The sequence below is a fragment of the Bos grunniens genome, chromosome 23, assembly GCF_055505025.1.
Source record: "Bos grunniens cultivar Pamir isolate PY7600 chromosome 23, Bosgru_T2T1.0, whole genome shotgun sequence".
Classification (NCBI taxonomy): Eukaryota; Metazoa; Chordata; class Mammalia; order Artiodactyla; family Bovidae; genus Bos; species Bos grunniens.
In genome coordinates, this window is record NC_141187.1 from 53,160,152 (window position 1) to 53,186,913 (window position 26,762).

The window sequence follows — 26,762 nt, forward strand, 5'->3', positions numbered from 1 at the left end:
GGTCTCTAGAGCGAGACGAGAGCTGATGGGGTCTCCAGGGTACAAGAGCCAGGGGGTCCAGGACCCTGGTCTCTAGAGCGAGACGAGAGCTGATGGGGTCTCCAGGGCACAAGAGCCAGGGGGTCCAGGACCCTGGTCTCTAGAGCGAGACGAGAGCCAGGCTTTGATGGAAGTCTCCTGGGAGCCCAAGAAGCATGTCAGTCATCTCCGAACTGATGGGGACTCGGTTCCACCGTTGTGTAGAAGCCAAGTTCTTCCAGCCACTTAATTTATGTAGTAGTTCCCTTACCTCAAAACTTTTAATGGCAATCTGTCAAAAACAGCCTTGGAAATGGGAGAAAATCCAGGAGCCCATCTTTTGGGAAACACTTCACATGCTTTCCTGTAATACTTTGCCTTTAAAACATTTGGCCCTTGGATCCCGAGAGAAGGTGAAGGTTTGTAAACCCAAGACCAGCATCCCCGTTTGTAGCGGACTTTAGGTGATTATGCTTCCAGACTGTAGAAGGGGGAGCAAAAATTCCACCCATAGAATCACGTTCTATGTCAAAAATTCCATAGACTCATCTTCGGTGTCATTATTTTTTAATTCACCTGCATTTTCTTTCTTAACTACCAGACTTATATATTTGTTTTGCATGAAAACATTGTGCAGGAGACTAATTACATTCATTAGAAGAGATAAGGAACAGGAAGGCAGATGTGTTGGCGTTTTCATTTTAAATACAATGCTGGGAGCTGGAACATAAGTGAAAAAAAAAGCAAGAGGACATAAGAGAATATGCAGGCAAATGAGTCATCTGGATCATCTCCATGCCCTCTACTTCATTGTTAAAGAAGATAGTGCATGTTTCAAGAAAATTATCCATATTCTTTGGTGATTTGCAAATGTATCATGGGTCTCTTGTGTCAGGATTGAGTTTTTAAATACCCTTTTAATTCAAAATCCATATTGCTTTAAATAAACCTCCAAGGTTCTTATTAGAGTGAATACTGTAGAAACAGTGACTGCCCTTCGCTCCACAGTGGAGGTAACTTCACGTCTTTTTTCTGAAAATAGGTACGCTTTTTGTTTACATTTTCTTATGGAATAAAGTTTCACATTTTATTGACATTGTCTTAAACTCCAAAAGTTGTGGGGGATGAAATATATAAATTCTTATTTTTTTCAATGTGTAGTATTCATGCTAATAAAACCCAGCCACACGCGTAATCCAGGTCAGAGCAGCGCTCCTCGTGTGAGTGTGCGTCTGTGTGCAGTGCGTGTGTGTGAGTGTGGTATGTGCATCTGTGTGGGTATGTGTGTATCTATGTGAATGCCTGAGAGTGTGTGTATGTGTGTGTCTATATGTGTATCTCTGTGCCTGTTTGTGTATCTGTGTGTCTGTGTCTGTGTGTGTATCTATGCGTCTGTGAGTGTCTGTGTGTATATATGTGTCTATGTGCATGTGTGTGCATGCATGTGTGTGTGTGTGTGCCTGTGTGTGTACACGTGTGCATTTGGAGGAGGCTGTGTTCTCGGGGTTGTTGTCGGTGTTAAGTCTTGCCTCTCGCTTCCCTGTCGCCTTATTACTTATTAGGTAATAAGTAACGTGAAAAGGAAGTCCTTTTTTCTTGCACTTGAAGTGATGCATAAACCAAACAGGCCAATACTTGTCTTGACTAATTTTCTGTCATTAATCTTGTTAAATTTTGAGAGGAGAGTTGTAGAAACAGCCTGCAACCATGAGAAAACCACCGCATGCTGCTGTGGTGGGGGCGGCGTTTCGCCAATGGAAATGTTTATCATAGTTTGCGGTGTCGTATCTATATTTTCAGTCAAAACAACAAGGGCAACCCTTATTACACTTTAAAAAGAAGCTCGTTTCTAAACGCCTCCTGGCTGAGATAACAAGCGTTTTGTGTTCGTGCACATTCTTCCCCTAATTAGGGATTGTTTCTTGGGGCGGGGGATGGGGCCGGGAGAGGCGGGGTGTGGGTTGGTGTGTGAGGCTTCTGGCCCCTGGGCTCGGAGGACGCAGAGGGGACTGCAGGCAGGTGGGGTTGGGGGTGTCCCAGGAGCAAGCCCATGTCCCGTGTCTGAGTCTCAGGGCCCCAGGAGCGAGCCCGTGTCCCGTGGCCGGGTGTCAGAGCTCCAGGAATGAGCCCATGTCCGGGTGTCAGGGCCCCAGGAGCAAGCCCGTGTCCTGTGTCCGGGTGTCAGAGCTCCAGGAGCGAGCCCGTGTCCGGGTGTCAGGGCCCCAGGAGCGAGCCCGTGTCCCATGGCCGGGTGTCAGGGCCCCAGGAGCGAGCCCATGTCCCGTGGCCAGGTGTCAGGGTCCCAGGAGCGAGCCCGTGTCCCGTGTCCGGGTGTCAGGGCCCCAGGAGCGAGCCCGTGTCCCGTGTCCGGGTGTCAGGGCCCCAGGAGCGAGCCCGTGTCCCATGGCCGGGTGTCAGGGCCCCAGGAGCGAGCCCGTGTCCCGTGGCCGGGTGTCAGGGTCCCAGGAGCGAGCCCGTGTCCCGTGTCCGGGTGTCAGGGCCCCAGGAGCGAGCCCGTGTCCCGTGTCCGGGTGTCAGGGCCCCAGGAGCGAGCCCGTGTCCCATGGCCAGGTGTCAGGCCCTCAGGAGCGAGCCCGTGTCCCGTGTCCGGGTGTCAGGGCCCCAGGAGTGAGCCCGTGTCCGGGCGTCAGGGCCCCAGGAGCGAGCCCGTGTCCGGGTGTCAGGCCCCAGGGGCGAGCCCGTGTCCCGTGTCCGGGTGTCAGGGCCCCAGGAGCGAGCCCGTGTCCGGGTGTCAGGGCCCCAGGAGCGAGCCCATGTCCGGGTGTCAGGCCCCAGGAGCGAGCCCATGTCCCATGTCCGGGTGTCAGGCCCCAGGGGCGAGCCCGTGTCCCGTGTCCGGGTGTCAGGGCCCCAGGGGCGAGCCCGTGTCCCGTGGCCGGGTGTCAGGGCCCCAGGGGCGAGCCCATGTCCGGGTGTCAGGCCCCAGGGGCGAGCCTGTGTCCCGTGTCTGGGTGTCAGGCCCCAGGGGCGAGCCCGTGTCTGGGTGTCAGGGCCCCAGGGGTGAGCCCGTGTCCCGTGTCCGGGTGTCAGGCCCCAGGGGCGAGCCCGTGTCCCTTGGCTGGGTGTCAGGCTCCAGGAGCGAGCCCGTGTCCCGTGGCCGGGTGTCAGGGCCCCAGGAGCGAGCCTGGGTCCTGTGGCCAGGTGTCAGGGCCCCAGGAGCGAGCCCACGTCCCGTGTCCGGGTTTCAGGGCCCCAGGAGCGAGCCTGTGTCCTGTGGCCGGGTGTCAGGGCCCCAGGAACGAGCCCGTGTCCCGTGGCCGGGTGTCAGAGCCCCAGGAGCGAGCCTGTGTCCTGTGGCCGGGTGTCAGGGCCCCAGGAGCAAGCCCGTGTCCCGTGGCCGGGTGTCTGCTGTGAGCCCTCCTGTTGTATGTACTGAACCTTGACTGTCAAGTTGCTCTGTGGGAAAACCCCACCCTTCCAGTGCGTTGCTTCTGAGGAAGTTTCTTCACCTGTATGTTAGGGTTCTACTTGAGCGGAGTCAGGCGAAGGAACGTCCGGGGTCTGCCTTCTTTCTCTGGAAGGTTCCGCACGTTTGCGCATGTTTGGGGCTGCGCTGGCCCACGTCTCCTCTCAGCAGCCCCGCCCCGGAGCTCCAGCTCCCCGCGGTGGCCTGCGGCTGCCCTCTCTGACATTCACACCGTCTAGCCAAGTTGAGTGAACTCTCAGACGCTGAGGGGTGGAGATAGCGTCACTTGGCGTCTTCTGTGGAGCTGGGAGAGAAGTGGGCGTGGGTTGGGCCCCTTGAGAACTTGGAGGAGACACTCTGAGCAGACCCGAGCCTCCTCCCGAAGTGTCCGTGTGGAGACTGGACCCTGATTACCAGCCTCCACTCACTGCTGAGACGGAATCTCCTCACTTGAGAAAGCTAAGTCCTCGTTTTATGTTTATATGAACTTCTGAGATACTTACGGTTTTAACCCATTTAAAAAAATAAACAAAATATAGCAGCTAAAGCATTATGAGCTTCGACTGAAGTGGCAGGTGTTTGAATGAGCAGTGCACGCAGCTCTGATGCTGTCTGCCTTGGAGGCCGGGGCAGCCCTCGCTAACTCTCACGGACGGTTGATGCAATCCTCTGGATAGCAGGTCAGTTACTTTCTTTAACTAGGGATCCATCAGATCTCAGAGTGACTGCTGCCTCTGTAAGTTACCTGATGAAACGGGCTTTGACCTGAACACAGAGCAGGTGCTCCACCCACGTGCTCCCAGCAGGTTTTCTTCTTCCTTTTTACTCTCAGAGCCAAACTCACCCGAAATAACCAAGACCGTTGCTTGCCCTTGAGAAGCGCAGGCTTTAATGCAGTGATAAGGAGAAGCCATTATTTACAAATCTATGCAAACAGATGTGGGTATCACGCAAGCCTGTTGTATCATCACTTCCGAAGTAACAGCCGCGTGACCAAGATTGGAGTGCTGTCGGCAGGGAGGTGGAGTCACCGCTGGAGACGAGGCTGGGAGCTCCGAGGAGGAGGGCCCCATGTGGTGGAGAGGCCTGAGAACCCGCGCGGAGGCCGCTCAGTCGCCCAGCCGTGGCCGGGACCGGCCTGGCCGCTCCGGGCAGGTGGGCAGTGGTGGGGAGGGGCGAGGACCGGGGCTCCGCGCCTGTCTGCGGGGTCTCGGCTAGGAGACCTTCCTGGGGCCCTGCCCGGCCGTGGCTGCTCCTGCCGGGTGCCGCCTGGTCCTCTGACCCCGCCGCTCTTTCGCTGCCCTGTGTGGCCGCCAGGCTAGAGGCCCCTGGAGGACAGAGACCTGGGCCCTCAGCCCCGGCTCAGCTCAGTGCCCGGCACGCAGGGCCCGTGGCGAGGACAAGGGGGTGGGGGGCAGACGAGCAATCTCGGCCGGGAGCGGAGGAGCTGCTGGGGACGCCCAGGGGCTCAAGGCTCTCCCCTCCCGATCACCACCCACCTGCCCATCAGGCCGCTGCCCAGGTGCTTCCTCGGTGCAGGTGCCCGCGGCGCACAGCAAGGCCTCCGGGGGTCTGAGTGTTCCTCCGCTCTCGGCTCACGCTGCGGGGGCTGCCCCTAGTCTCTCTCACTTCATCTCTTGAGCCACCTCATTCGGCCTCGTTAGGCTGGACCACACGGGCCCTGTCCATGGAGCTAATCACCCCCGTCAGAGGTCCTGCAGATGAAGCTGACAGAGGACAGTGTGAAAGGAGACTGTTCTCCATTTAATAGTTGCCAGTGATACTCGTGAGAGTTCCTTCAACGCAAGGAGATCCAACCAGTCCATCCCAAAGGAGATCAGTCCCGAATACTCATTGGAAGGACTGATGCTGAAGCTGAAGCCCCAATACTTTGGCCACCTGATGTGAAGAGCTGACTCATTGGAAAAGACCCTGATGCTGGGAAGGATTGGGGGCAGGAGGAGAGGGGACGACAGAGGATGAGATGGTTGGATGGCATCACCGACTCGACGGACAAGAGTTTGAGTGGACTCCGGGAGTTGGTGATGGACAGGGAGGCCTGGGGTGCTGCAGACCATGGGGTCACAAAGAGTTGGACTCGACTGAGACTGAACTGAGCTGAGTGATGCTGGTGATGAGGGATGCAGAGGAGATGCTGATAATTACCCCCGCCCCCTGGCAGAGGACGCCTGCAGTGGGGGAGGGGACGGAGGGGAAGCTGCTCGCTCTCCTCTCACGTTCCCCAGTGGCCTCCGCTCCCCACTCGGCCCCCAGACGCCTCCCCCCATGCAGGCCGCAGACCGTGCGCCTGGGTGCCACACCCAGCCTGGTGTGGAAGCCCCGGGGTGAGTCCCATGAGCCCTCTTCCGGAACCCAGGCACGAGGGTTAAAGGTTAGCCCTTGTGTTGTAGTTGGTTATTGGTTCACAGGGCGTGGCAGCGGGAGCCAGAGTCAGTGGCAGTGACCCTGGCTGAGGGGTGGAGGGGAGACTCTGCAAGGGCCCTGGGAGCCCCCTTCGCGCCCCGAAGCCCCCCGGGCGCTGCCCTCCGGAGTCCCGCTTCCCCCGTCCGCGTCTGGCACGGACGCTCCACGGACCAGAGGCTCCAGCTGCCGCCTCCGTGCGCACAGACCACCGTCCCTGCCTCCTCTGCCTTCAGCTCCTTCCCCAGCATCGAGGCCGTCCCAGTCCTCCCACCGAGAGGCCCTTCCTCCCGTGCCGGCTCGCAGAGGCACAGGGCCCAGCTCTCCTCGTGCGGCGTCCCCGCCCGGCCCACCCTTCGCTCGCTCTCCGTGCCCCCGGGAGCCCATCCAGCCTGGGCCGTCTGGGGTCTGCCTCCGCCCTGCCCGTGTCTGCCACCTCTTCCTGGGAGCCCGTCTGCCACGTCACTGGCCTTTCCCTTCTGTGACTCCAGGCTGTGCTCTGCTCCACTTGCGGCTTCTGTCCTGGCCTGTTGCTCAGGACGAGGCTCCGTCCCTTGCACCCCGCATCCCGCGCTCCGCCCCCTATCTCTCAGAGCCGTGACAGACACGTCGCAGCGTCAGGACGGACCCCGTGTGCGCTCCAGGGGCCCCTGGCACCCACTCGTTGTAGACCGACAGTCGTGTTTCTCTGCATTTGCCCCGTTTCCCGTAGGACCGTCCCTCGCCTGCCCCATCAGCCCCGGGCTCCGCCGGGCGTGTCGCCTGGAGCGGCCCCTCTGCCACCTTGTCACCTGACCCCGCCTGGACAGGTGGACACTTGGCAGCCCCTATTTTCCGACATCTTTTTAAAACCTCGTGGTTTGGTTTCCTGAGACCAGAGCATCTGAAAGCATGTCTCTTCTGTCGTCGGCATGAATGAGGGGCCGGCGTTCATTTCTTGGTTGGAAACAGCCTTCTTTCAGGACTTGGAAGGCACTGCTTCCAGAGGCCGAGCCCCACTCCCGACCCCGTCCCATGTTCTGAAACCCCGTGCTGTGGGCCGCTAGTCCCACCTGGCGTCTGGGTACTCGGTGGGGCCCTTTCTGTCTGGAAATGTCTGTTCTTCTGCTCTGATCCATTTTCTTCATTTATATGAAGACAATTATTTCCTTCACTCTCTTTCTGGAAATCCTATTATACTGACCTCTTGAGGCCATCTTCTGATTTTATCTTCCTTTTTCATATCTATGTCTTTTTGCTCTACTTTCTGAGAAATTACCTCAATTTTGTCTTCAAAATCTTTTCTTGAATTCTTCTGGATTTTTTCCAATCCCTGCATCTTTTGTTTTCAAATCGTCCTTATTTTATACAGTGTCTTATTTTTGCCCCCTGGGACCGTGTCACTGTGCGGCTCTTCTCGGGGGCGCCTGGAACCTGTCCGTCTGTTCTCCTCTCACTTACCTCCCGCTTGTTCTGTCACCTCCAAGTTGCTCTGTTTCAGTTTGCCTCTTGTGATCTCTTGTCTCCATATGTGTGGTTTTCCTCACGTGTCTGGCAAGCCTTAGTGTTTGGCTCATATTTGAAAGTGGGGGCCTAAAAGCTGGTTGGGGTTTCTAGGACCTAGAGCTCAGGGGCTCCTGGTCACTCTGGGGGCTCTGAAGGGCTGTTTGCTTGGAGAATGGAGCTCAGAGGGTGTCCCTAGCCTCCCCGCCAGAAGGGGCCAGCCTGACCTCCACCTCACTCCTAGAAAGAGGTACCCTGACCCCCACACCCCCTGGGGGCCAAAGGTGCCCAGAGCTCAGGTACAGCCCACCTATGTGCTCTCTGCATGGGGACCCCGCCTCGGGGGCGCAGGGCCGTCCCTCCTGCCACCATCACAGGAATGCTGAGCCTGCCGCCTGGTAATGTGGCCCCGGGGGTCTGGGCCCCAGCCTGCTTCTGGAGGAACCGAGCCCCTCCGTCCTGAGCACCTGGGGCTGCCCGGCTCCACCTACCCACTGCCCACTCGTGAGCCTGTTTTCGGGGCTCCTCCCCCGTCCTTCATGCTCGTCTGTCTGCTTGATGCAGGTCATCTCTTCTCTCCGCGGTCCAGCCCTTGTAGACTGACCCATGTCTGCAGGTGGGTCGGGAAGGAGGAGAAGAGGGTGCAGCCAGCCTCCCGTCCAGAGCTGCTGCCTCTCCCAAGCCACCTGGGGCCTCTGCTGCCGACCTCCTGGCCCCACCCACCCTGCTCCAGCAGCGCTTCCTGCAGGGACCCCTGTAGGTTCTGGGGGTCCCTGCTCGCTTCACCCCGCCTGCTCCTCAGAGGGGCTCCTGGGTAGGGAGGTGTGAGCTGCCCCTCGTCTCGCCATGTGGCGCTCAGATCTGTTCTCAGTGCTGTCTTGGGCTCTTAGCGCTCCTTAGGAGCCAGCAGTTGACCTCACCGTTCAAGTCTGTGGGATCCCACATGGTGAGCGCCATCCCAGCGAGCAGGATGCGCTCCTGCCGACCAGCGGGATCCTCACTCCCCACCAGCCGCGCACAGGCCCGCTCTGCGCAGAGTCACCTGTCAGGGCGGGTGTGCCCTTGCCTCTCGCTGGTGAATACAGCGCTCCGTACACTGCTGCAACCCAAGGCTTCCTGGCCTTTGGCCGAAGCTTCTGCCTCTGCCTGGAGCAGACCAGAAAGTGGCTCTGTGGCTCCGTCCTGCTCTGAGCCCTTCGCTCCTAGCCGTGGCCACGGACGCCCCTCCAGGCCGGCCGGCAGCGTGGGGCAGAGGAGACCTCCGTGTGGGCAGCTCACCCTGCAGGCGCCCGAGGTGCCTGCTCGGTTCTGCCAGGCAGGCCCTTCCCCAGCTGCTCCCACTTCAGCTGCTGCAACAAGTGCTGATGTTGGCCCAGGACCACAGCGCAGCCCAGCGAGCCCATGTTGTCGGGGAAGGTCACCCTAAGCCCACTGTTGGCCCGCCGGTGTGGACGGAACCAGATGCCCGCCGTCGGCCCACCGGTGTGGACGGAACCGGATGCCCTCCCAGGGCTGAGGCTGAGGATGTGTCCCTGACTCGTCCCCTGGACCCGGCGGACGACTGGTCTGCATGCCAGAACCCCAGCAAGGCCTGTGTTCTCCTGTTCTCCAAGGATGTTTCTACTGTTCTAAATGGTAGTTTAAAAAAAAAAAAAAAAGATGGTATTGGGAAAGAGGAGGAGGAAGAATATGTACCAGAGCCTTAGCTTATGGCAAAGTCTGAGACAGTCCGTTTCTAGCTCTGTAGAAAAAGTCCCCCAGCCCCTGGTCCAGACACACGGGGGCGGTGTCGTGCGTGCCCGTGTTCCCGCTTGAGCGTGGCCCGCGCACGTTACGTGTGGGTGAGCACTTGCTGAGATACGTCAGGAAGGAATGTGAGCTTGCTTCTCTTTGCGAGTGTGAAATGTGAACAAAAATAAAACTAAAACATGCTCGTGAGGAACAACTGTCCTTTCGTTGACTAGAAACGCTCCCACAGAGAGGGCCCGCGGAAACGACGACTTTAGAGCTACATAGGCGATCTTTGGGAACCTTGACTTCACCAGCTGCCCTCCCTTGCCGTGGACGCTGGCTGAGGCTTGGTCTGCAGCTGCCCTCCCGTGCTGTGGATGCCGGCTGAGGGCTGAGGCTTGGTCTCCAACCACCTGGGGTCCCAGGCTTCCCCTCTCACGGCACCTTTAGGCTAAAGCATGTCCAGGTGAGTGTTCCAAAGGCTTAGCTCTGAGCCTGCCAAGTAAGTCTAGGCAAGGGTAAGAAAATAAACCAAATAAGTAAATAGCCAAACACCCTTTCTTGAGTCAGTTAATCAATAGAAAATTCATGGAAAATGCCAGTTCGTTCAACATAATCTGCTGTAACTCTCTGTGTGTTGTGGGATGTTTTTCATATTTGCCTTTAGTCTGTGGGCAAGCCCAGCGTACTCACAAACTGATTATTTCTCCAACGATGAAATGTGATCCCCGTGCTGTCAGAAAGTGATTTAAACACAGAATCTCCGGATGGTCGATCAGAAATAAAGCTTGTGATGCCGCTTTATGTCTCTGATACCCGACCTCTGTCCAGAATACAACTGCGATCAACGTTTGCTGTCCATCTTCAACGACACCTATAAGGCGCGTGGCCCAGTGGCCAGTGTGATACTCTGGTCTTCCCTCCAAGCCCCCTGTGGCTGGTTGGGGGCACAGGACTGCCCTGTAATAGGACTCTTTGCCCGCCGATAGAGCAAAGATCTGAGATCAAGTATTGGAGTCAAACGTTACCCTGCAACGTATTCCCTTCTTTGCCAAAAAGTTTCATTTGTGAAAATAATTAAAATTATATAGTATGTTTTTGTTGTTTGAGTATTGGTTTGTGGAAATGCAGAGGTCAGCTCTAAGCCAGAGTCTTTGTTTCTGTAAAAGTGAGAATGTAAAATCGAACTCCAGCGAGAAGCCAATGTTGAAACGCGTACACTTGCCTCCTGGACTCGTGACAGTGGGGGCTGTGCCTGGGACCCTGAAGGGTGGGCGACTGTGGGTGTTTACAGAGGAAAACGAGTCCACAGAGCCTCGCGGCTGAGTAAGAGGAGAAGAGGTTGGCAGACCCTTTCTTAGCAGGAAGTGACCAAGTCGTTACAGTTTTTGGAGGTTTAGTCACCTGGGATTTGTCACTGGGGCCTGTGGCTGCCTGGGTACAGCAAGGTGACTGGTATGTAATACCGGGATGATGTGAACAGTTAATTAGGACATGAAATTTGTTCCAAATTGGAATGCGTTAAAATTACAATAAATACACCTAAAACTCAAAAAAAAAAGGGGGGGGGCGGGGGAGACAGAAGCGATTACTTCATAATAATTGACTTTATCAAGGATAGTCTAAAGAAGCACAGTCTTTGAGAGCCCTGAAAATTGCTGAATTCCTTATTCTGGCTAATCTCTTCACTGAGGTCTCACTTCTGACTGTCTCTAAAGAGGCGGGGCAAGCCCTGACTTTTGAAATGGATCTGGGAAGGCCCTAAGGCTGCGGGTTAGCGTTGGCCTGCGCTCCTGAGTTAACGCGCTTCCATGCTCCGCCGGGCACCCTGGCCAGTGCTCCCAAGCAACCAGGTGCTGATGACTAAGTCTTTATCTCTTTCCAGGTGGGAAGGGAAGAATGAAAATGAAGTGGGCAGATGTAAAGAGACCGGCAAAATTCACGTGACTGTGGACCTCAAGTACTACCGGCCCACTGAAGTGGTAAGACTCTCGGCCGTGTCTTCACTGGCCACTCCTGGGAGGTCGTCCCTGGACGCCACGGCCAGGCTGCCCAGCCCCGCGCTGGGCAGTCTGCCACCCTAGCGCCTTACCCAGACCAGAGCCCTGGGAGGCGAATTTGGGGTGCTATTCTTGGCACAGGATGCACTGCTGTATAAAGGAGAGCGGGGGTAGCTCATACCCGGGGAAGGGTTGGTTTCAGAAATGGAGACTCCGGTCAAAGGCAGGCCCGTCAAGGTTAGGCCTGCTTGATGGCTGAGTCCTAGAACCTGCGGGATGTCCGCCTTCCCAGTGCCCTGTGACCTGCAGGGTCTGGAGGCCCCAGTGCACACGCACCCACACACGTTCACAAACACACTCACATGCACTCTCACACACACTCATATGCACACGCATGCACTCACACACACAGTCAAATGTACTGAGTCACATACACACGCACTCACTTGCATACACATGTACTCAAACACTCGCATGAACAGATGCACACAACCACATGTATTCACACTGTCACACACATGTGCACTCACATACACACACATGTACACACAGTCACACACACATGCACACACACAAACCTAAGCCGTGTGAGCCTTTTTGAGCCTCAGCTCAAGTATAGTCGTGGGTGTGAAGCCTTTTCTGGCCAGTGTACTAACCATCACTGAGCTTCCAATTTTTTCTCTTGGATCTACAGTATACGCTCTACATACTATATTATAACATGTATAACAGCTTGCTATACTCATTTCTTTACATGTTTTTCTCCAAACTGTGAACTCTTTGAGGAGGACTCTCTTCCTATCTCAGATGATAACAAACTCGGTATAGGTGCTGGTTGGCGGGTGGGTGGGTGGATGGTGCGTGGTCCCTGCGTGCAGGGGCTCCTGTAAACTCAGCGTCGGTGTCGGTTGGTGGGTGGGTGGGTGGATGGTGCGTGGTCCCTGCGCGCAGGGGCTCCTGTCTGGAGAAGCAGCCGGTTGGTGTCAGGGCACAGCGCCCCGCTTCCCCCACTGTGTAAGAATTCCTGGCTGGGTGTTGCCACTTAAACATGGGCCACCTTCACTCAGGCCGAAACTCAGTGTTTTAAAGGGACGGATCTGGGGAGATAGAAAGCAGCGTCTTGAGAGAGGTGTTCAAATGTGGTGGTTCCCAAACAAAATGTGTGTTAACTGTGAACACGTTACCCTGGAACCTGTTCGACCTGTGTTTTGAACCAAATTCCTGCCTGCCGCGCCACCTTTCTGAGGTCAGGAAAGCCCCGCGAAGGAAGATTGAAAGTGAACGTGTCTCCGGTGATCACCCGTCAGACGGTCTTGTTTCAGACAAAGGAGAGGCGGCGCTGCCCGTCCACTTGGGCGGGACAGCGAGGAGAGGAAGTGTGCAGGGCTGTCCGGCCGGGCGGGGCGGCCTCTGACGGCAGCGAACAATGGCGCGCTGTGCCGGGAGTGGGTGTGCCGGCAGGGGATGTGCGCCGGGAGGGGCCGGGGCAGCCCTGCTGACGCAGCAGGGGGCCCTGCCCTGGAGCCCACACCCGCCGCCCCCCGGGCCCAGAGACGCCGCAGGCTGGCGTATCTCTGGAGCCTAAATGGGCAGCCTGTGTCCCAGCTTGCGACGAGAGTTGTCATCTCACAGTGGGAGTGGACGGGGCCAGCCCTCTGCCTGTGACACCGTCACCCCGGGCCTTCTTTCCGAAGCCAGGAGGCCGTTACCAGCAGCTTGGCTGTCAGCCTCACCTGGGGACCCTGGGGCTTGGTGGGGACATGGCATGAGAGAGCAGAGGAGCCTAGGGCTCACGAGTCGGTTTTCGAAGCCCCCGTGGGCCATCTTTCCTGCCGAAGCTCCGCGTCAGTCCGTCCTTTTGTTCCCGCGGACGCCGTGGTGGTACCTGCTCTGCAGGTCTGTCCACAGAGGGCGTCTGAGCCTGAGGGCGCCACCAGGCTCCGTGGGCTCCTCTCGCCCATCTGTCGCCCCCAGGCCCCCATTACTGCTGCGGGAGCCTGTCCTCCCCGCCCCACTCAGGGCTCCGTGGGGCATGTGCAGTGAGGCTCAACTTTTCACCTCATTCCTCAGCACAGCAGCTTTCCCAGAACCGAGCGGTCTGACAGGCTGAGGCAGAGCTGCCCCGGGCGCAGTGTTCCTCCAGGTGAAAGGGGACCAGACCCAGAGCCGCCGGCGCGAGCTTGCACTTGGGTCTGGGCCCTGACCAGCAGCCGGGGGGGTCGCTGGGACGAGGCCTGAGAAGCACTGGGCGTGGGGGCCGTGGAGCCCCCCGGGGCCGGCGGCGGCCTGCCTTGTCTGTGGTCAGGTCCATCTTCGGGGGCCACAGGCTCCTCCCTCCTCAGGTTCTAGAAAAGCTCCTTCCCCTGGCCACTTTGTCCTGTGTCTTCAGCACCTCGCACACCTCAGAGCTAACCGCAAAACTAGATCATCTTAGGGTCCATTGCTTCCAGAGAGACTGCCAGGGGGAAATGCCAGACAGGAAACAAGGGGGCAGGCTGTCAGGACACGGCAGGCCCCAGAACAGCAGCGTCCGCAAGGAAGACTAACGGGAGGCACAGATCTGTGTCATTTTGTGAATAAGATTCAGACCAAGGAAGGCTGTTTACCCAGCAGAGCCCAGCGTGAGCCCCAGGGAGCCCACCAGCAGTTCTGTGTGGAGCAGAACTCCCAGCCGGGGACCTTCCCCTGTTGATCTCACCACGGCGGGCTCCTTGGTCCCGCTCCCGCTCTGCATGGAAGTCCTGAAAGTGTGTGTCTGAGCTCAGGATGCTGGCGTCCACTTAGAGCTGAGCGGAGTCCTGTTCTGGGTCTCTCGGTGGACACCTCTGGGCTTCCCCTGAATGTTTAGTTGTTTGCCTCGGGTGGTGAACTTGATTCTGGAAACTGGGCTTTACATTTCCCAGGGTTGATGACCGCCCTGTGAAGACTGGGCTCCCCTCCTCTGCTGGTCTCTCTGGGTGCATGCTACGCGGAGCCCTGGCGATGGGCGTCCGTGCCCCGGAAGAAGCAGTGTTGGGCTGCAGGCCAGGCGGCCTGAGTTCAGAAACTGCCCATCACGGACAGGCGACCTCGAGCCTGCTACTCCTCCTTGCGTCTGTCTGCCTGTCTTTAAAAATGGAGTTAATCGTCAAGCTTCTTTCAAAGAATTGTTGTGGAAGTAATAATCAGTTCCACAAACCGCCCATTAGAACAGTGGTGCCCAGCACAACACCCAGCACTGATGCTGTTAGTGTTAGTCATTCTTTCAGCAAATATTTGCCAAACCCTGTGTTAGACCCTAAGAGTCGAGCATGGACGACACACACACCCCATCGCCATGGGGAGTGTAGGTAGGAATAACAGGTCAGTTACTCAAGCCGACTGCCTTTTGAAAGACAGACTGACATTACTGAAGGATTGTGCATGTTAACTGCTAACAAGTCAGTGACATGATACAATCAAGGCCTCTAGCAAACGTTTTACTATGTGCTTTGATTTCTTTATTCTTTATTTATTTTGATTTTTATCCTTTCTGACCCTGTCTCTGAAAATTCAATAGCGATTCAGGGATATAGAATTATCATGTAAATACGAGAAAATTAACATTGATTTATTACTTAATTTAAAATAATAACAAAGATGTTTTCTTTTTGTCTGAAAATTTTTAACTTGGGAAACTCACAAAGATTGGATTAAGAAGTATTCATCCCAACGTGGCAATTGTTAATCACACCAAATGGTCAGTTCACTTAAAGAAAAGCTAAGATTTTCTTTTTTTCAGTGAAACAAACAAACCAAAAACTGCCTTTTTTTTTTTTTTTTCTGGAGAGCACTTTAAGAAATGTCATGGGAAATGCATTCACAGACCAAATTTGAAAGCACCTATTTTTCATGAAAAAATATCTTTAAACCCCACTGACGATGGAGCTGGATTTTCCTCCCTGTCCTGTTTGTCTCTAACATGGACTTTTCTTGATGTGGTATTTCCAACATCCGCCACTGTGACTGGCTTTTGCTTTCTTTACCTAGATACATTATGTTATTCCCATTCTTTATAGATATTAGAAAAAAGTCCTGAGTTAAAATCTAGATCTGGGAAAGCAGTAACTTCAAAGAAGGCAAAGCCAGTTAAAACAACACCTTCCTTCAGCAGAAACATGTGGCCTGTTTCTAATCAAATTACCACACGCTTGTCGAGTTGTCCCCTCTGCAAACTTTTCCTAATATTTTTCTGTAAATGATGTTAAGTTAAATGGCCCATAATTGCTTGTTCTATCTCGTAGCCCTGTTTAGAATAATGCAGGGTAACACTTTCCAGACCTCAGGAATCTGATCTGTCATCAGAGGACTTGTATAAATACCAGTTAGACCTTCGCCCAGAGCCACCCGAGGCCGCAGCGGGGGTCTTGAAAAGGCCCCTCTTCCCCGAGTCTGTGCTCCCGCCCCGGCAGGAAGCGGGACCCTGCCTTCCCCGTGGCTCCGTCTTCCCCAGCCCCCCTGGAGGCCCCCCATCGCTCAGTCCTGGTCCTCTGACCCCCAGGGCCCTCATCCCCCACTGCCGCCCTCCTGCCCTTTGTGGGGCCGGGGAAGAGGAAGCTGGCCTGGTGGACGAAGGGCGAGCCCCGTCTCTGCCAGGACCAGAAGAGGAGCTGCTGGGCTCCCGGCTCAGCGTCCGCCCTCTCGTAACCGCCAGGTGCGGTGGCGTGGATGCTGTCAGCAGTGCGTCGCTTCGGACGGAGCTTCCTCTTTGTAATTACTCCCTGACCTTCTCACCACTCGTGTTTATAAGGAGTTCATGTCTCGGAACCACTGTTTACATACTTAAGCCGCCCTCCCAGGCTCTGCCCTCCCAGGCTCCGCCCCTTAAGCTTTGTGTCCCTCCTTAACCGCGCTGCCCCTCTGCCCCTCTCCTTCCAGGGACGGACCCACGAGGGCCGTGCACCTCGCTGTCTGCACTCGAGTCTCAGCCGGACTGCCGCCTGGCCTCCTCCGTGCAGGACCCCCGGGCAGGGGACACTCCTCCTAAAGCCTGAGCTCCTCCCTGGCTGCCCACCCCTCAAGAGTGTTTGTATCTAATGAAATAGTAGTTGTGTCCCGACCACAGTGCCCCCGACTTCCTCCTGTTGCTCCTTGAAGGGTTCATGATTAGACCTGGATCAGAATGGTGCCATTCAGCTTTGGGGGGAAGAAGGTACAGATTTTAGAGGAACCCCTATTGGTGTAACGAATGGTCAACCTGCATTAGGAATGCTGGTCTGCACATTCCTAACGCATGACAGGTTTCCCAGGTAAGTCAGAAGTGTCCGCCTCCTAAACCTGGTGTAAGAACGCCTAAACTAAGGAACAGGTCAGCACCCAGCCACTGAGAGGCTCTGCAGCTTTTAGGGTTCACTATAGGGATCCCTCAGGCTTAGGGGCGTGGGGTAGCTCCTCCTATCCGTCGCCCCTGGCCTCGGGCTTGGGGCGTGGGGTATCTTCTCCCGGCCGCCGCCCCTGACCTCGGCCCGAGGCCAGGGGCGGCAGCCGGGAGGACCAACCCCACGTCCAAGGAGCCGTGGCTGCGAGGGCGCAAGAGGGCCTAGAGGAGCTATCCCACATTGAAGGTCAGGAAGGGCAACGGTGAGGAGATACCCCTGGTCCAACGTAAGGAGCAATGGCTGCGCTTTGCTGGAGCAGCCGTGAAGAGATACCCCACGCCCAAGGTAAGAGAAACCCAAGTAAGACGGTAGGTGTTGCAAGAGGGCATCAGAGGGCAGACACACTGAAACCATACTCACAGAAAACTAGTCAATCTAATCACACTAGGACCACAGCCTTGTCTAACTCAATGAAACTAAGCCATGCCCGTGGGGCAACCCAAGACGGGCGGGTCATGGTGGAGAGATCTGACAGAATGTAGTCCACTGGAGAAGGGAATGGCAAACCACTTCAGTGTTCTTGCCTTGAGAACCCCATGAACAGTATGAAAAGGCAAAATGATAGGATACTGAAAGAGAAATTCCCCAGGTCAGTAGATGCCCAACATGCTACTGGAGATCAGTTGAGAAATAACTCCAGAAAGAATGAAGGTATGGAGCCGAAGCAAAAACAATACCCAGCTGTGGATGTGACTGGTGATAGAAGCAAGGTCCGATGCTGTAAAGAGCAATATTGCATAGGAACCTGGAATGTCAGGTCCATGAATCAAGGCAAATTGGAAGTGGTCAAACACGAGATGGCAAGAGTGAATGTCGACATTCTAGGAATCAGCGAACTCAAATGGACTGGAATGGGTGAATTTAACTCAGATGACCATTATATCTACTACTGTGGGCAGGAATCCCTCAGAAGAAATGGAGTGGCCATCATGGTTAACAAAAGAGTCTGAAATGCAGTACTTGGATGCAATCTCAAAAACAACAGAATGATCTCTGTTCGTCTTCAGGGCAAACTGTTCAATATCACAGTAATCCAAGTCTATGCCCCAACCAGTAACGCTGAAGAAGCTGAAGTTGAATGGTTTTATGAAGACCTACAAGACCTTTTAGAACACCCAAAAAAGATGTCCTTTTCATTATAGGGGACTGGAATGCAAAAGTAGGAAGTCAAGAAACACCTGGAGTAACAGGCAAATTTGGCCTTGGAATACGGAATGAAGCAGGGCAAAGACTAATAGAGTTTTGCCAAGAAAATGCACTGATCATAACAAACACCCTCTTCCAACAACACAAGAGAAGACTCTATACATGGACATCACCAGATGGTCAACACCAAAATCAGATTGATTATATTCTTTGCAGCCAAAGATGGAGAAGCTCTATACAGTCAGCAAAAACAAGACCAGGAGCTGACTGTGGCTCAGACCATGAACTCCTTATTGCCAAATTCAGACTGAAAGTGAAGAAAGTAGGGAAAACCACTAGACCATTCAGGTATGACCTAAATCAAATCCCTTCTGATTATACAGTGGAAGTGAGAAATAGATTTAAGGGCCTAGATCTGATAGATAGAGTGCCTGATGAACTATGGAATGAGGTTCGTGACATTGTACAGGTGACAGGGATCAAGACCATTCCCATAGAAAAGAAATGCAAAAAAGCAAAATGGCTGTCTGGGGAGGCCTTACAAATAGCTGTGAAAAGAAGAGAAGTGAAAAGCAAAGGAGAAAAGGAAAGATATAAGCATCTGAATGCAGAGTTCCAAAGAATAGCAAGGAGAGATAAGAAAGCCTTCCTCAGTGATCCATGCAAAGAAATAAAGGAAACCAACAGAATGGGAAAGACTAGAGATCTCTTCAAGAAAATCAGAGATACCAAGGGAACATTTCATGCAAAGATGGGCTCGATAAAGGACAGAAATGGTATGGACCCAACAGAAGCAGAAGATATTAAGAAGAGATGGCAAGAATACATAGAAGAACTGTACAAAAAAGATCTTCACGACCCAGATAATCACGATGGTGTGATCACTGACCTAGAGCCAGACATCCTGGAATGTGAAGTCAAGTGGGCCTTAGAAAGCATCACTACGAACAAAGCTAGTGGAGGTGATGGAGTTCCAGTTGAGCTATTCCAAATCCTGAAAGATGATGCTGTGAAAGTGCTGCACTCAATATGCCAGCAAATTTGGAAAACTCAGCAGTGACCACAGGACTGGAAAAGGTCAGCTTTCATTCCAATCCCAAAGAAAGGCAATGCCAAAGAATGCTCAAACCACCGCACAATTGCACTCATCTCACACGCTAGTAAAGTAATGCTCAAAATTCTCCAAGCCAGGCTTCAGCAATATGTGAATCGTGAACTTCCTGATATTCAAGCTGGTTTTAGAAAAGGCAGAGGAACCAGAGATCAAATTGCCAACATCCACTGGATCATAGAAAAAGCAAGAGAGTTCCAGAAAAACATCTATTTCTGCTTTATTGACTATGCCAAAGCCTTTGACTGTGTGGATCACAATAAACTGTGGAAAATTCTGAAAGAGATGGGAATACCAGACCACCTGATCTGCCTCTTGAGAAATTTGTATGTAGGTCAGGAAGCAACAGTTAGAACTGGACATGGAACAACAGACTGGTTCCAAATAGGAAAAGGAGTTGGTCAAGGCTGTATATTGTCACCCTGTTTATTTAACTTCTATGCAGAGTACATCATGAGAAACGCTGGACTGGAAGAAACACGAACTGGAATCAAGATTGCCAGGAGAAATATCAATAACCTCAGATATGCAGATGACACCACCCTTATGGCAGAAAGTGAAGAGGAACTCAAAAGCCTCTTGATGAAAGTGAAAGAGGACAGTGAAAAAGTTGGCTTAAAGCTCAACATTCAGAAAACAAAGATCATGACATCTGGTCCCATCACTTCATGGGATATAGATGGGGAAACAGTGGAAACAATGTCAGACTTTGTTTTTCTGGGCTCCAAAATCACTGCAGATGGTGACTGCAGCCATGAAATTAAAAGATGCTTACTCCTTGGAAGGAAGGTTATGACCAACCTAGATAGGATATTCAAAAGCAGAGACATTACTTTGCCAACGAAGGTTCGTCTAGTCAAGGCTATGGTTTTTCCTGTGGTCATGTATGGATGTGAGAGTTGGACTGTGAAGAAGGCTGAGCGCCGAAGAATTAATGCTTTTGAACTGTGGTGTTGGAGAAGACTCTTGAGAGTCCCTTGGACTGCAAGGAGATCCAACCAGTCCATTCTGAAGGAGATCAGTCCTGGGATTTCTTTGGAAGGAATGGTGCTAAAGCTGAAACTCCAGTACTTTGGCCACCTCATGCGAAGGGTTGACTCATTGGAAAAGACTCTGATGCTGGGAGGGATTGGGGGCAGGAGGAGAAGAGGATGACAGAGGATGAGATGGCTGGATGGCATCACTGACTTGATGGACGTGAGTCTGAGTGAACTCCGGGAGTTGGTGATGGACAGGGAGGCCTGGTGTGCTGCGATTCATGGGGTCGCAAAGAGTCGGACACGACTGAGCGACTGATCTGATCTGATCTTATATGATAGGGATCCCTTAGTGCACTCGCCACATCCACACCTTCAGCTTCTCAGAAGACGTAGCAGCACATGTAGAGTGGACTGTCTCTGTCCGACTGAGGCCTTAGAGGTTTCATCCTGAAGCCACGCTCACTGGATCCCTGCCGTGGAAGCGAGTCCTCGCTGCCCATGAGGAATGTCCAGGCAGATGAAGCAGGGTCTTCGGCCGTAGACAAGGGGATGGAGTGGAAGCTGGTCCAGAGCAGGCCAGCGAGGTGCTCGCTGGACTGGGGGGTGGCAGCCGGACAGTGGCAGGTGCCAGGACTTCACAAACAGAGATCGCGGGGCCAGAGCAGGTGGGACAGTGCCACAGGACAGGCAGCACATGAGGGTGTGCGGTGCAGGAGGGGGACCTCACCCCATCGGGATTCCCTGAGGACCCAGGCACTCCGTTCGTGGGGCAGGTGCAGGGCGCTGAGCTCTGGCATGATTTCAGGTCCTTGAGCTGGCGCTGGGCCTAGGGGCCTGCTGTGGAGGGGGGTTTGGGGCCTGATGTGCACAAGGAGCATTGAGTGGCATTTAGAGGAGGGGGTCGTGAGCAAGAGTTGGTCCCCTGCAGGCAGGCATCTGTGGGTGCAGGAGGTCAGTCTTAGAAACCCAGCTGAGGAAGCATTTGTGTCCAAGGTCCAGGAGACCAGACTCTTCAGAGGGATAAAGGGCTGATGCCAAAGAGCTGACGTGAGCTGGCAGGCAGTGCCCACCCCCAGTCCAGGCAGACTGAATTTCAGGGTTGAGCAGAGACCTACTTTCAAACTGATGTGCCCGCGAGGCGGGATGCAGAGCGTTTAGTTCCTGAGGATGAAAGGCTCGTCTAAGTATAAGGTGCTTTGCACCGCCTGTTATCGCTTTTATTACTGTCATCATGGTTAATTATCACTGTCAGCATCGTCGTGTACGCCCGTGGAGTCATTAGTTATCAGAGGCCATCTCAAAGGCTTCTTTGAGCCATCGGCTCCTGAGGTTTCCTGTAGTGTGTGCCTGGTTCTGTTGCCCGACGGCTTAGGGCAGAAACAGTCACGCTCTCCTTCACTGCCCACACTGCTTCTGGACCGATGGTCCTGGGGAAAGATGAGTTTCTACTCTGATTCTCTTCTTCTCCGTGCCAGGCCCTGGGGCCCAGCGTGTTCCACGGCCAGCCCCGGAACTGCAGCCTTGCCGGCAGGCTGGAAGTCAGCTGCCACAGGAGATGCTGGGCAGCCATCCACCACCTTCCTGTCACCCGCCCCACCCGCTCCCGAGAAACCGGTCCCTGCGCACATCTTGGGCCCGACACCACTCCCAGCCTGGAAGCTGCATGGGCTGCTGTGCTCCTGCAGCAGATCAAACAGTGCACACACTTGTTCCCTTGTGGTTCCAGGCTCAGAAGCCTGAATAAAGTCACGGCGTTCACAGAGCTGTGCTCCTTCCAGGGGCTTCAGGGTCTGGGTGTTCTGGAAGAAAACACTGAGTTGATCATGTGGAACCATTGCTGGGTCACAGCGTTTTCTGTTGTTTGGGAAACACATTGTTAATCACTTTGAGGAGAAAGAAGAAATGGAAGGTTCTAGTTAGCTGTCAGTTGAAAGTTTGATCATGCACACCCTTGAAAACACGGAGAACACAGACGTGGGCCACCGTGGGCGAGGCCAGACTGCACGTGCGGTGTTTCTGAGGGACAGCAGGCGGGGGCCAAGATCAAGGGGGCGATTGTGGCTTTACAGAGAGGCCCAGAGGGTGTCCTGGAGCAGGGACCACTTCCTCCCACGTGGAGACGCTGGCGCCTGGGGCCCTCCCAGACCCCCACAGCAAGTGCTCTGCCAGCGGGCAGCGCTCAACCCTCCTCCCCTCACGCCTCGCCCTCTTCTCCCTGCACTTGGACTCTCTTCCATCCTGTTCCTGCCGTCGTGAGCCTCAAAACCGTGTCATCCTTAAGCCCCACTGAGTCCCTCTTCCTCTGAGACCCCCCTTTGACAAGGTCATCTGACCACTGGCCAGTCGCTGCGGGGTGACCGCTTGCAGTGTCTTCCTCTCCGTGACCAATTTTGATGAAAATTTCAGTCAGATGCATTGGACTGGGCTTTGGATAGACTCTCTGAAGCAAGTTCCCAGACACAGTTCTCATTAATTCCGTGTTTCCCAGATGAAGAGGAGTGGCCTCACTGAAGATGGCTCTCTTGCTAAAAATGTTAACTTGCAATGACAGAGTGAAGAAACCAGAATTCTAAGGACTCATGGATCAGACGACAGCGAGACGAAGAGAGAGCGAGCGTGTGGATTAGAAAGAACAGTTGTGATTCCCTGTGAGGTCCTTGTGCTGTTGCCACACACCGAGGTGAGAGAGGAGCCCTTGTCACATGTCTGCTCACCTGTGGACGTGGCGTGTTTGTCCGGGGGTGTGCAGCCTGCCCTGGCTCCTCGGTGGACAGAGCGTGCATGTCCACGGACCTGGTGTGCTTGTCCGGGGGTGTGCAGCCTGCCCTGGCCCCTTAGTGGACGCAGCGTGCACGTCCATGGCCGTGGAGCCTGCCCTGGCTTGTCCCCGGGCATGTGGTTTGTGTGTCCGTGGACGTGGAGCCGGTCCTCGGGTTGGTGGCTGTGACTCGCTCTCTTTGTGAATCAGCCCCTCCCAGCTGCCCTGCAGATGCAGTGGGTGCTGCCACTCTGGCCTCGTGTCCGCCCCCGCTGCTCAGGGAGGCCTTGGGAAGAGACGTGAGAAGACAGCCCAGGGTGGGCAGTGAGAGCCTGGCCCCGTCGCCACGTGGGCCCAGCCGCCCCTCGCCGATCCCGAGGGAGTAAGGACAGCTCCACCGGAACCTGCCTGTGAGAGCAGGGCGCTCATCCCTCCGGGACAGCAGGGGCTGAGGCCCCGTTCTGATTGTGGATTCTCTATTTATTTATCAAAAGGCCGTCACTGTCATGTCTGGCTGAGCGTGAAGCACAGCTGCTGCCTGTCCATTGAGAGCGTCCAGAGCTATCACCTTCCTCCCACCCAGCCACTTCACACCCAGGCCGGGGTGCTGAGAAGCCTCATGTTCACAGCCTTACTGCTCTGGAATAAACACAGATCCTGGGCTTCCCAGGTGGCTCAGTGGTGAAGAATTCACCTGCCAATACAGGAGATGCAGGAGGCTTGGGTTTGATCCCTGGGTCAGGAAGAGCCCCTGGAGGAGGAAATGGCAAACCGCCCCAGTATTCTTGCCTGGAGAATCCCATGGACAGAGGAGCCTGGCTGGCTGCAGTCCATGGGGTCACAAAGAGTCGGATACGACTGAGTGACTGAGCACACACACAGACCCTGTGGCCGTAGCTTTCAGCAGAAACGCCTTTGCACACCTGCTCAGGTTGATGTCAGTCCTCTGACTCAGTTGCTCCTCTCCTCAGTTAAGTAATATTCAGGTGATTCTGCCCCCAACCTCTGCTGAAATCCAAACGGAACCACCCACTGCTTACTGAAAACACTCTCCTTTCCTTGTCTGCATTTTTCATGATATTGCTCTTTTTTTTTTTTAAGTAATTCAACCTCTTTTCTGTCTTCCTTCTTCATCTTTATAATCTTTCCAGGCAGCTGGACTTTATTTTTGATCCCCTTACACTTGGTGGTCTGTGTCACAGACCCTACAGTGATGGTTTATTTGAAACCTGAGTTGACTGTCGGTCATTACTTCTGCTCCGTTGTCTGTCTGTGTGACGTTTTTGTGCCCTGGCCCTCACGGGGACGGCAGGTTAGGCTGTGGTTTTCACAGGTATTGTTTACATAAACCAGCGGCAGAGGTTTTAGTTTATTTGTGGACAGTAAACAGCACAAGGAACCCCCCGGGGGTCAGACATGCAGAGGCTGAAAGAGAAGGCTGCTGCTGGAATGGCACCTTGGGCTCCATCGTCGTCTTCGCCTGACTCAGCGCCTTCCCGCGTCCTAAGAGAAGGCTGCTGTTGGAATGGCACCTTGGGCTCCGTCATCATCTCCCCTGACTCAGCGCCGTCCCGCGTCCTAAGAGAAGGCTGCTGCTGGAATGGCACCTTGGGCTCCGTCATCATCTCCCCTGACTCAGCGCCGTCGCGCGTCCTAAGAGAAGGCTGCTGCTGGAATGGCACCTTGGGCTCCGTCGTCGTCTTCCCGACTCAGCGCCGTCCCGCGTCCTAATTGAGGGATGATTGTCCCAAACTGCACACGACTGCTGGGGGTGAAATTTACGTGCGTGACGCGTGTTGCCATCTCACCATCAAAGACGCCCATTAGTGTAAATTGCGCGATTATCCTCCCGGGAAGTCCTCAGACCGCCTCCGGAGCCCTGTGCCCGTGCCTGTCAGCACCCCAGCCTCCCCCTCAGGGGTGCCGGTCTCAGTCCTAGGGTCCGTTCCTGGGAGTCGGGGAGAATCAGAGTAGGTCAGGGCCTGGAAGTTGGGAAGAGGCCTGGTCACAGCACGGCCCCCGGAGTCCTCTTTCTCCCTCTTCCTCTGACAGGCACCTGGAAACTCTTCCGCCCAGAAGCTGTGTTTCAAGTGACACTGGGCCCAGCCCTGCCCACCCAAAGCCATTGTCCCAGTGACGTGCCCAAAACACAGATCAGAAACCCTGAGCTGTGCCTCCACACACGGGCAGGGCTGTTTCTCTGTGGAGTGGGTGGGGGAAGGACAGAGCCTCGGTGCCAGCAGGCCCCCGTGAGGACCAGGAGAGGGCCCCCGGGAGGCTTGCATGTCCCTGGGCAGCTTCACCCCCGCCCAGGCCATCCCAAGGCCCAGAGGTCTCCGGGAGCGGACGCGGGTGGGCCCGTGAGGTCACCATCGGCTCTGCCCGAGTCTTGACCTCGAAACCCGCTGACTGGCTCCCCTTCCTCATAACCAGGAGTGTGGTTAGAGAGACGTGCTTCTGGTGGCGCGTGGGGATGTACTTTTAATTCCCCCTCTTCCCAACCAATAATAATATTGAAATTTTGGGTAAACAACATTTGAGAGGTACTGAAACTTGAGAGTCACTTAACTGCTAAAATACTACTCTCTTATCCACAAACCACCCGCTGTAAGTGTTTCCGTGCCCAGTTGACGGCAAGAGACATTGGACAGTTGTAAGCCAGGAAGTTGTAAGAGATGCCAACTGCCTCCTGCCCTGAGAGATGGCCGAGCGGTCTCCTCTAAGTTATGACGTCCTGGGCATTTAGAGACAGTGGACCGCAGAGTCCAGCCATATATGACATGAAGAACGGGTTCTCTTTGAATCAGAACATATTTTGCTGCAAATAAAGTGATTTGTCATGCCCATCATTAGTAAGCAAACTAATTCACTTTAAGGAGCTTATGTAAGCTTATAGAAAGGAAGAGACATTTACAGAGTATTGAAAGGAAGACACTCATTTATAAGTAAACTTATTAATTGCGTATAATTAATATTTACATGTAATTTTAAAATGAGAAGACTTCTGAGCCAGTGTCCTTGGGTTTGATGACGTAATCTAAAAAAAACAGAATGTAGTAAATTACTCTATTTTAAATTTTGTCATCACGAAGAACCTGTTAGAAAATGGCATATTGTTCATGTCTCCTAAATTTCAGCATTTCTCCTTAAATTGCACGGACCTGTCTTTAGGTTTGGAAATGGTCCTCTGTGGGGTGGGGGACGATGCAGCCAGGGGCTGTTGGAGCTGGAGGCTTCTTGAAAAGGAAATCCCATGAAGGTTTTCCCCGAAGTTTCCTCTTCCTGCACTTCTATGCGTGGTACAGTTTCTGCCATTGTTCAATACAAAGTGTCTTGAATTAAATGCCAGCTTCCAAAGAGAGACTTAGGATAGACGGGCAAGCTGGATGAGCTGGCAGTCCAGCTTTTGTGAGAGAGGCACACCTGCGGGCTCCCTGTGGAAAAGGAGTGCACACCTGTGGGCCTCCCTGCGGGAAGAGTGCACACCTGCGGGCCTCCCTGTGGAAAGAGTGCACACCTGCGGCCTCCCTGTGAAAGAGTGCACACCTGCGGGCCTCCCTGCGGAAAGAGTGCGCACCTGCGGCCTCCCTGTGAAAGAGTGCACACCTGCGGGCCTCCCTGTGGGAAAGGGTGAGGAAGCATCTGGCTTGGTGCTTTTGTGAAAGAGTGCACACCTGCGGGCCTCCCTGTGGAAAGAGTGCACACCTGCGGGCCTACCTGTGGAAAGAGTGCACACCTGCGGGCCTCCCTGTGGGAAAGGGTGAGGAAGCGTCTGGCTTGGTGCTTTTGTGAAAGAGTGCACACCTGCGGGCCTCCCTGTGGGAAAGGGTGAGGAAGCGTCTGGCTTGGTGGGGCGGGGGGGCGTCTCCATCAGCAGAGGACGGTGCTGAAGCTGTGTCTTCTGGACCGGGGGCCTGAGAGGCAGGCAGCTGATGGGGTCGCCCTGACGTGTCCCTGTCCCAGTCCTGGGACCTGTGGCTCCGTAAAGCCCAGATTCTTCCTGGGCCTCGTCCCTGGAGTGTGACTCGGGGTCTGCTGGTGCCCACGCTTACTTAACGTGCTTGTAGGTGCTGCTGGCCCGGGGACCACATTCAGAACTGCTGGCTGGGAATGCGTGGTGCAGCGGCTCTGGCTGGCGCATCATCTGTGTTTAGGAGTATCTTATGAGAAGCCAGCCCCAGGTTTTCTGTTTGATTCCTAGTTCAGTCTGTGACTGACAGGGTGACCAGCCCTCCTGGTTTCTGCAGAACTGAGGGGTTCTGGGGCTTCCCAGTTGGGGCTAGTGGTAAAGA

General features: G+C 54.6%; 1 protein-coding gene across 7 annotated transcripts in view; it reads left to right on the top strand.

The window, feature by feature from the left end:
- GMDS (GDP-mannose 4,6-dehydratase) overlaps positions 1–26,762 on the top strand; it is a 434,715-nt gene that overhangs the window by 368,158 nt on the left and 39,795 nt on the right. For all 7 annotated transcript variants that reach the window (XM_086370928.1, XM_086370929.1, XM_086370935.1 and 4 more), the window contains one exon: positions 10,965–11,061. In XM_086370928.1, coding sequence (XP_086227054.1) covers positions 10,965–11,061 — 97 coding nt within the window. The remainder of the gene's footprint in view (positions 1–10,964; positions 11,062–26,762) is intronic.